Source organism: Copadichromis virginalis, linkage group LG18 (assembly GCF_057382275.1).
Source record: "Copadichromis virginalis isolate Kocher_CV1m ecotype Utaka linkage group LG18, C_Virginalis_male_GT1.1, whole genome shotgun sequence".
In the NCBI taxonomy this organism is placed as follows: Eukaryota; Metazoa; Chordata; class Actinopteri; order Cichliformes; family Cichlidae; genus Copadichromis; species Copadichromis virginalis.
The window spans coordinates 22493171-22503880 of NC_140635.1; the positions used below are offsets into that span (position 1 = coordinate 22493171).

At 40.7% G+C, this 10710-nt stretch overlaps 1 protein-coding gene across 4 annotated transcripts; it reads right to left on the reverse strand.

Moving 5' to 3' along the window:
* Window positions 1-55: 55 nt before the first annotated feature.
* On the reverse strand, window positions 56-10691 carry gpsm2 (G protein signaling modulator 2). 4 transcript variants are annotated; one of them, XM_085440057.1, is made up of 16 exons: window positions 10457-10691; window positions 9681-9719; window positions 7787-7855; window positions 6939-7286; window positions 4412-4633; window positions 4188-4323; window positions 3934-4073; window positions 3668-3791; window positions 3437-3552; window positions 2950-3105; window positions 2742-2850; window positions 2465-2594; window positions 2296-2372; window positions 1991-2179; window positions 1430-1867; window positions 56-1022 (listed from the first exon to the last, which is right to left on the reverse strand). In XM_085440057.1, the coding sequence occupies exons 4-16, from the start codon at window positions 7001-7003 to the stop codon at window positions 846-848; spliced, it is 2079 nt and encodes a 692-aa protein (XP_085296183.1). In that variant the 5' UTR covers window positions 7004-7286; window positions 7787-7855; window positions 9681-9719; window positions 10457-10691; the 3' UTR covers window positions 56-845. The 4 variants fall into 4 exon arrangements, with proteins under 4 accessions (XP_085296183.1, XP_085296184.1, XP_085296182.1 ...); XM_085440058.1 differs by lacking the exon at window positions 7787-7855 and having other exon boundaries at window positions 1430-1620; window positions 1708-1867; window positions 10457-10689; XM_085440056.1 differs by lacking the exon at window positions 7787-7855.
* Between the last annotated feature and the right edge of the window lie 19 nt (window positions 10692-10710).

The following is a 10710-nucleotide window of genomic DNA, read 5'->3' on the forward strand; positions in this document are numbered from 1 at the left end:
TTCTTCTTTGGATTAAATACTTGATGCTGAACATTTTCAAATAAGTCACGATGGCTACATGAACAGACATGTTTTATTCCTCTGAACTCATAGTATTTAGTACAAAAGGGTAAGAGACACGGACTGTACATGGGTTAAATCCATACTTTATCAGTTTGCTCATAGTAGCTTTTGTAAGTGCCTCCTGTGCGACTTCAGGAACTTAACTCAAACAAAAACCTCATACAAACAGACACACACTCTTCTCAATGAGATTCATAAAGCACCATGGTCACTTTTTCATGAAAAGTTTCCACAGAAATCAGAACAGATCACACCTTCAAACATTTACATTTTACTTGCAACATGGCACAACTCAGAAACTCCATGAAATCACATCAAACAGACACGCACAAGACACGCACACTGCCATGTATGCCACATCTGTAAAGGGCTGTAATACATGAAAAGAGTGATTTAAAACACCACTATGAGTATACCTCTACTACTTCATAGCAGTGGGACGGCAGTTCATGGGACAAGAACAATAAATACAAACATACCTGCAGTGGTGTATTTAAAAATACACAGGGTGAAGTGAGAGTATGCAGCAGTACAGAATTATTAAAAACAATTATTAAAAAAACACTTTTGTCCCTGATGCTACTCTGAGTTCATCTTTGTACAAGCTGTGTGAAAAGTCCTTGTTAATCTGAGTTCCCCCGCCCCCCCCATACTGTCAACTGCATACAGTGCTGATAATGCTATGTGTTGTCCTAAAGGACAAGGAAGTGATCACTGGTCCATCACGATACTGTCCACACCTTCATTAAACAAAAGACCTCACAGTCCCTTTAGTGCTTTGTTTAGTTGGAGCTTGGCCTAGATGCAGCGTTTGCAGCAGAAGGCAGGGTGACGCGTTGTTCGTCCATTCGTTTGGCCTGCGACCGCATGATGAGGCTGAAGAAGTCCTCATCTGGTACGGTGGGCCCTCGGACTGGAGGAGGGGGAGGAGCACACCGCTGGTCATCCAAACGGGAGCCCTGGAAGGAATACGGTGAAAGCAAAGAGTATGACTTTGATGTCTGAGTAACAGGATGTTTATAATCTTGTTTCTAACTTTTTTCTTTGTAATATACTTTGCTCCTTTGTGCAGCTGATCTCTTGCAAGGTAATAAGAATCCTGCCTCCTGACCTCTGGCTACAACAAACAGACATCACTCTTCTACTTATGTTACACCGGCTTCCTGTTACCTTCAGCATCCACTTCAAAAACATCATTCTTGTATAGGATGGATTCCACTGTTGGGACTCTTTAACTACACAATTATTTTAAATAGGAGCTAAAATATTTCTGTTTATACCGGTGTTTGAATATCAAGTGTGCCCACCCAGCACTATATAAATGTGTATTAGCAAACTATTCAGTAAACTATGCTTTTTCTGTTACCTGGCACTTGACAAGCATATCAAAGAAGTCATCATCAGGCTCAGCGCTGTCAGCGTTGGCCATCAGGTGGCTGAGCACGGCCTGGTTGCTGTTTTGGTTGAGCCTGAGTCCTGGCAGGCTCCCCCCTGCTGCTGATGACTCCTCTAAGCGCCTGCCCTGAGCGCCTGACACATTGGCAGACTCTGACATGGCTACAAATGAAAATAAATAAGTACGCAAATTATAAATTATTTTAACAGTGGTTATATTTTTTGTGTGGGTGGATTGCATGGACCTACATTTCCTGATGGTCCTGGGAGGTGACTCTGGGCCGCTGTTTAGCGATAACCTGCTGCCTCGGTCCTGTATCGAACATCGCTGGTCATCCATGCGGTTGCTCTGGAATCGGCTCAGCAGGTCAAAGAAACCGTCGTCTCCGAGCATGTCGGGGCTGAGTCGCTGGAAAACAAAAACAAACAACTTGAAAAAAATAAATAAAAATAAAACAGCAAAAGTTGTTTGATCTTGAATACATGAGTGCTCTCTGAGTGATCTTCAAATGAATGCCCCAGGTCTGCGTACTTTTTGTGGTCCCTGTGCAGGTGGCTGACTGGTATCCAGGGTATTGCTGGTGTCCTGGAGGACCTTACTGGAGCCACCAGACTTGCACTTCTTCCCTCGCAGACGACCAACAAAGAAGAGCTTGGAGGAGCTCTTAGCCAGCGAGGGTTTGGACTGTTTGGTCAAGATGTCGCTGTTCCACTTTTGACCCTTCAGCACAGAAATGGATCACAATCATCACAAGTTCAATAGCAAAGGGTGATGTAACAAGAAGCCCTTCTTGTAGATGAGGTGTGAGCAGAGCACTACAGTGGAGCAGTTCTTACATTTACTTTGTCTGGAGTAAGCTTCACCAGCTCCAGGTTCTCCATGCTATGTCGTTTGCTCATCCTGGGCCTGGCTCCTGTAAAACAATAACAATGTTACGTAATCTACACATTCAAAGCATCTGAAATATTATAGCAAGGGGCATAGGGAAGGTCACACAGTTTGTACCGTGCAGGCTGTAGTCGATATCCTTATTTTCGGAAACAGTGGAGGTATTTGTGCTGTAGCTCAAACCCAAAAGTGTCTGGAGATCAGATACATTCATACGAGCTGTCAGCTCCCCGCTTCTGTCTCCAGTCTGAAAACAACAACAACAACAAAAAAACAGAAGGAACAAACCAACTTTTAATTTTACTGCTGAAGGATTTCTGTATCTGTTCTTAACAAGTTTGCTTTGAGTACTTCTGAAATGCTTTGCTGTGAAGATAGTATGAGCAGTGCATACCTCTCTGCAGATCTCCAGGTGTTTCTCAGCAAAGTGCATGGCTTGGTCATGGTTTCCCAGTGCAGTGTAGGCATTTCCAAGACTCCAGCACGCACGGCCCTCACCAATCCTACAGAATGAAACCATACATAAGCAAATACTATTTAACTGTGGCATACTGTAGTTACGTCAAAAGAAGCATCATAAAACCTTGTGTTTGCATCTGTACCTGTCATTGAGGTCTTGAGCTATGATGAGATGTTTGAGGTGATAGTCTATGGCTCTCTCATAGTCCTGCAGAAGTGTGTAGGTGTTGCCGAGACTGTAGCAGGCCTGAGCTTCCACGGCTCGGTCCTTTAACTGCCTCGCCAACTGCAGTGTCTTCCTAACAAGCAATCAGACAAGATGCTTCAAACAATGCACACTGGCTTTATGTTTTCTTCATACAATACAGGCCTGCTTTCCCAGAAGGAGCTCATAGGAACATAATATAATGCATAAATACAATGATAGAATTTTAGATATTGCCACTATTGTGTAAGGAAAAGAGTCTAAAAATGTTACAGTTATTTGATAATTCAATTTCCTCTTTTTTGGGGGAGACAATCATGGTGACAATGTAGGATCAAGTGATTAAGGATCCAGTCACACATGCCTAGAGACCAAATGCGGCCAACAACAACAAACATTAATACACATATGTAGGTGTGGCTTACTTGTAATGTTCAGCTGCCACTTCAAATTCCCCCAAAAAGATATACGCATTCCCCAAGTTGCAGCAAGCCCGCCTCTCTGCTGATCGATCCCCAAACTCCTTAGCAATGAGCAAACGCTGAAACAGAAACACTGAATTTTAACATTGTATTTAAAAAGGCGTAATAAGTAACTTACTAAAAGAAAACATCATCATGGATGCTTGTGAACTCCTTACCAAAAGACACCCTCACCTGTTCATGAGAAGCTACAGCTTTGCGAAAGTTTCCCAGCAGGTAGTGTGTGTTGCCAAGGTTGCCATAAGTTCGACCCTGAGCAGCTCGATCTCCAAGCTCCTTCACTATCGCCAAGTTTGCCCTGACAATGCATATGCAATCAAACGGTCAGCCAGCAGCTCACTTTGTAATACACTGGATACTTGACACAACAGTCAAAGTAACAGAACTTGTTATTTCTAATGTTAAATGACTCTGATTAAATCACACGCTCTCCTTCTTACTCATAGTACTCTGCTGCTTTCCTCAGTGCCATCATGACATCTTCTGGGAAATCTCCGGGCTCAGCTCCGCTCCAGCAGATACTTTTGCCTTTGGCATGGTACACATTCCCAAAATTATAGAGTGCCCTCGCTTGCCCCACCTAACCGGAAACACGAGTGGTGAAGATCACTTTCTTCTGAAACTCTCAAATACATGAATACAAATATCTGACTTTTATTCTTTATTGCTTATTTTCTCGAATACGTTGCCTCACCTTGTCATTCATGTCTCTGGCTATGTCCAAGTGCCTCTGACAGCAAACCACAGCCTCATCGAACCGACCCAGCACCTTCAATGTGTTGCCGAGGTTACCGCTGGCTTTGGCCTCTCCGACCAGGTCGCCAATTGTCCTGAACAAGACACGTCACGCTGTTAATAAATAAACATTGTGCTGCACTCAGCAGGGCCTTTTACAGAGCTGTTTCTCATGTGTCCAACCTCGTCAAGGTGAGATCGTGCCGGTGGAACTCCAAGGCCTTGGCATAGTCTTGCAGGTGGAAGTAGGCATTTCCAAGCTGGCTGTAGATGGCACTGAGCACCTGGAGGTCCTCTGTGCCCACTTGGATGGCAGCTTCAAAAAAGGAGACGCCTGCTTTGTAGTCACCCACCTTACAGAGGCGCTCACCCTCCAGCGCCAGCTCCAGGCAGGACACCTCCATCCTAAAGAAGAGAGGAGCACAGTCTGGACTTCTCTTCTTCAAAAACATAAACTCTAAAATCTCCTCGTCCTCTAATCGACAGCCAAATGGCTCCGTCCACGACTGAAAAACAAAACGTCCTTCGAAGCAAAGGCTTTCAGCAAGTAGGAATGTTTAGCCACTTCCTTCCATCTACAGAAAACAATAGAGCGTGTTTATTATAGTAGATCTCACATCCTTTTGACCTACCCCAGAAAGCAAAACAGGTTCCTTTTCCAATCAGCTGAACCAAAACTGAACCTTTGATATTCAGTATTTGTAATGTTTGCTGCTGTTGCTTTAGAACTTTAAACACCTTATAACCGATCATTTAAAAGATCTTTGCTGGCAAAGATTAAAAAAAACATCTTAAATTTCCTAAAATATTGCTTGTGAAAGCAAAATGTTTGATTCCCAGCAACCAACACTGGACATCTGTATACTTCTTCAAAAGAAATAAAATCAAAACACCCAATAAATTTGTTTTTGAAGTACAGCAAATACATGAATGTCTGTAACAAACACTCATGGGGTTTAAATGTTTTAAGCCAGATGAAAAGAGTGTCAGTCAGTGGCTGTGAAGGCAAATTTAGTGGCATATTTGTGCTTAGCAAAAACTGTCAGATAAACCAACTTTGTTTTTCAGGAAACTGTACTGTTAGTGACATAATGGCTTAACAAAAAAATCTATTCAGTTTGTATAACAAGATTTCCTCCTGTAACCACCCTATGGTTATCTGAAAGCTCGCAAAAACAGACCCAGAAATGACGCAAAAACACCAAACAGCTTGTCTCACCATCCAGCTAGGCTATAATTTGAGAACAAAGGCAAACATGGTGTAAGAACAATAAAGTTCAATAGAGGTCAGCGCAGCGGCCTTAGGCCTTATATTAAAGAGCTTACTTTGTGTTTACTGCCACGTTAACACTATCATTTAACACTCTAGCTGAGGCAAATGCTAGCCTACCTGCTGGCTTTTTGTGTCTTACAACAACAGCAGCAGCACATGGAACATCTGAGAGGCATCTACTGAGGTATCCACTGGAAAAACCTCCAGGCTGCAGCTCCTTCTCTTTCTCCGAAGCATGGAGAGATTACCTTAGACCAACTTCGAGTTGAAAAGATTTTTTTCTCTTTTAAATACAAAAATGCCCTAAAAACTAAACTGCATTCGTCCTAGGTAATATCAAAACCATAATTCATCTGACGTCACAGAGATAATTTAGCATCACGCACTGGAAAACCTTCAAGGAGACGCGTGTGATGTTGTCACAGCATTAACTTCCAATGCCTGCCAGCAAGGAAACTGCTCTATCAGCGTTTTCTCGGCTAATCTGCTTGTCTTTCGTCCAAGCCCCGCTCTCCTGGTGACCTGGTCACCTGAGATTACGGCTGTAGAGTATGCACCTGAGAGATTACAAAGCCGGTGAGTGCTGTACAGATTGATTAGATCTGTCAGACAAACAGAGTCTGTAGCGACGTGTAATGGAATTAGGGATGCACTGATGAACGGGTGAAATTCTGCGCTGATACCAGTGTTTAAAATAACTATTTCACCACTACCAAGTAAAAATGTTTATTTTGTTTTTGATATCTATTCCCCTTTATGTTCCAAGCACACAAATAATTCATTATGACAAATAAAATCTGTATCTGCACAATGTCTTATTTGCTGATTAGCCAATGGCAGTCAAACAAAGCTGTTTGTTCGATATATATTTGTGCACCTCTAGGTGGAATAAATTTACTGATGTCAACAATCTAGCCAGTATTGTAAAAATAATCCACCCTCTTACCAAACACACGCCTAAGCTATCTAAATAAAATGGACACGCATGTGGACATAAACACAGGGAGCAATGATGAATATTTCAGGGCTTGTTTAAATATTGAAGCTGGCGGGCGCAGGTCTTTATGTGGTTGGCAGGTCACATCTGCTACCCGAGTGCTTTACCTGGCAATGTAAGGACAGCTGCAAGATGCTCCCCCCCTTTTTTTTTTAAAGAAAACTTACCTGCCTTAGTCAACAAAGTCCCAGACCACAGTGTGAAATGATTCCTCCAGTCTATCATTTAACTTTAGCTTCAATACTAAACATAGCGTCACTTCTTCAACTGGGTACGTGAAACATCTTACATTACAAATATTTCAATGACTATAAATAGCATTGCTCCTCTTAGGCATCAACAAAACACTTCACCAACACTCCATCTGAAACTAGAGACTGGGAAAGCAATCACACTTTCTACACTCTAACTACACTTTAGTGAAAAGACAAAAGTCCTACCTGTAGCGGACGTGAAAGGACTGTTCCTCAGCACGCGTGCTAACCACTGAGCCACCTGTATCCATTGAAGTGCATAATATGAGGGAAAATCCCAGTTTCGTTCCCGAAAAAATGGTTGCGTTTAGCACCAAGACTCTGAGAGGAAAAAAAAAAACTAAAAAACTCTTCGGTGAACCGAATGGTCACCCAATGTGTTCGAGTCTGCAGCAGTCCCTCTGCTGAATGTTGACAGGGGAAGGTAAACCCACGACTGTTAAAGCTGCAGAATCCTGAGCGTCAGTCCACACAGCTGCTTTCGTGTAATGTGTGTTTTGCGTCACTGGCCCTCAATCGCTTGTTAGCGGCCCTCTGTGAAGAGAACACAAGATGCTGCATGTGAAGCCTCTTTCTGGCTGCACGGTGCCATGGCAACACCAACCAAACAGCAGCGTGAACAAGCGGGGTAAGCAAGAAGCGGGAGAGTGGGGCGGAAATGAATGCACGGGGCCAGCCAAACTGTCAATCTTCTAGGATGGACGGGGACTTCACCCAGGCTTGGAGAGGTTGTGTGCTCCACAGGTATAGCAAAGCAAGAGGAAAAAATATCTACAGTGTGTGTGAATGGAAATCATGGCCTAGGAAGTAGCTGAAAAGAAAGAAATAGCAACCAGAAACCTGCTGCATGATTGGTTTAAAAAACAAACAAACTCAAAAAAACCTCTCCCAAAAAACAAGGTAAACTGAAAATCTGGGAAAAAGCAGAGAGACTTGCTGCATGTACGCTACCTCCACCAAAGGAAAGGACGGCAATAAGCGTGCTACATGGAAAGTAGAGACTGCTTCAAGTAAAAATCTAAACCAGCCATTACCTAATTTCAGCATGAGGTCATTCTTGCCACACCCATTAGCTCCCCAAGTTTAAACCGTCAGCCCCGCCCCTGAACGCACACACACACACACAGACACACACACACAATATGGGAAATGGGGCAGGCCAGTTATTTGCAAACTGGGTTACATCTTTATATTAAATAGCAACTAAATTACAAGACAGACATGCAGTAGGTGGCCTATCTCTATTATATTGGCAGCTGAAGCCATAATGAGTGATTATTTGTTTCCAACAGAGCATTTGTTCAGCTACATCAAAGATAAGCTGGCTCAAATTAAAAACCCCAAAATGAAGAAGTGATCAGGATGGTAGTAACAACTGAGAATGGTCATGATTATAATTAGATTACGTGATTGATGAGTGCTATTTTACAGTCAATGAAACATTATATTATATTAGGTAATATTGCTTACTAAGTTTACAAATCCATACATAACAAGGAAGCCAATATTCACAAAAACCTAATATCAGGAACTTTGATTAATAAACTGTTCCTCTTGTTACGTATTAGAGTTAATCATTAGACCCACAGCAGCGCAAACAGGTGCTTTGATAACAAGAAACATTTCCCATCACTTGAATTCAATTTTCAATTGAGATTAAAGACAAAAATCTCTAAGGCGCAATGCAGTAAAACTGAAAAAAATCTATGCTGCACATACAGTGCTTAACAAACGTATCCAACCACCACCCAATGGAAGGTTAATGCCACACTGCCCTTAATTAAATTGTTAGTTACCAAAACATTTTTATATTTCTGTTATATTAAATCCACTACTATGTGCAAAGCCTTTTTTTTAGCTTTTCTAGCTAAAATGTAATTTTTGTTATTATTCAAGAATATTCAAATTTACCATTTTGCAAAAAAACTGAATAAAATAGTGAAGGACAATAATTATACATAATTCTTTATTAAGATGACAGGTTACAGTTATTTACTTAAAATCCTGAATAGGAAATTAGTTATTGTGGTGAATGTTACGTTGGATTACTTTCTGACTTCTCAGACAAGTCCAGTGTACCGACTCTAATCTTGTTTGTTATTTGTCTACTAAATAACAACATAATAACATTATAATATTTAGTTTTAAAAGTTTTTGAGAGATTTCAATATTTTGCAGTTTTTAATGACAGCTAAATAACAGCAAATCTCTCTCAAACTCTGCCCTGTAACTTGCATGTGTATATACATACATACATATATATATATATATATATATATATGTATATGTATATATATATATACATACATACATACATATACATATATATATACATATATATATATATATATATATATATATATATATATATATATATATATATATATATGTATGTAGTTGGTGGAGTCAACTTTTTGACAATCCTGTTATTCCTGCTGCTCTGTAAATGCTGTAAATGGTTGTGACTAATGCCCAGAGCTTTGGGAGCTTTGCCGTACATGTTCCTGCATATTAATATAATGATTGACTGTTTTGTGCCAACATCCTTGCAGCTTTTTCCAACACTGTATGCCATCTGGGTGTGTTTCTGAGAACTCTGTCTGGCTCATAAAACTACAGTGTGCATGAACAAAAGTGAAACAGAGAAAAGTTACTGATGCATAAAGGTCCAAAGAAAGAAAAATAAAGATGCCGTTTTTAATGACAGCTTCACGGGAGCTAATCGCCGACTCCTTTTTGAGTCACAAACAAGAACATGATTTCATCCTTAACACACAACACATGTGAGCTATTTTCTGTGTTTTGATGCTCTAAACTGACTACTGCCTCTGACAACAAAACCTAAATATGGAAGCAGCACTTGGCATCACACCATGAGGCAGCAAAAAACCCCACACCAAAACAAAAGTTAAGTACTGGGATACTGACCGGTAATTCTTCCACACAGGAACAGGAAATCTGGGAAGCCTGGAAGAAACAATTTTACAACCATAAATAACCTCAAAGTTCATAAGCATGTGTTGCAATTCTGGCTATTCAATTTTTTTTTATATTAAAACATGGCTAAATACAGACTACATTAAATATTGAATTCCATGCTCTTGATGACATGCACACAGCTACACCTACCTAAAGGATAGACTAAATAAACAAAAAGCCGGTTGCACTTGTTACAGTTAAGTGCACCTAATATGCTGGCAACTGGGTATATATTTTATACACCGTATAGTAATAACAATACAATCAGATGTAGAGGTATACAAGACTGTGCGTTTGAGTGCATGCTCTCATGACCATTACTACACTAACATGAGTGCAACTACGGTAAGAAATGAATTATGTACGATAAAAGTGGTCATAATCATGCTATATAAACCATCTGCACAAGTATAACACTTGTTAGCAATACACTATAGCCTATACCAAATTATATACTATATAACAAACAGTAAATCTATGCCCTACACTACACTGATGGTGACAATTCATCTATAGCATTTTAATATCAGCTCCAGTGATAACTACTTTAAAGTGAAGAAATTACTTCGCATTATGGACACCACTGTCAGGGCTGTGGTGTCCCAAATGAGTTCATCTTACGGCTGTCTCTTTAGCTTTATTCATAACCAGTTAATTCATTCACACATCTGAACCAACATCCAGCCAAAGACTAGCACCGTTAGCCTGTTAGCTGCTAAACTTACGTTAGGCGATCCAGCTCGAACAAAGGTGACTTGTCTTCTTTTCTTTAGTGTCTAACGAGTTTAAAAACATGGGTGCGTTTACGGGGAGAAAAAAAAGTGGACGCCTGTAATATAACAATAAGCTGTACTATATTCAGCCTACGGCTACATTATCCTCCAACTTCGGTAAAAACTTCGATTTAACTTCGATAAATATGAAGAAACCCCTTTGCGGGTGCACTAGCTTTGTGTGTTTTCGTCAAGTAGCCAATCAG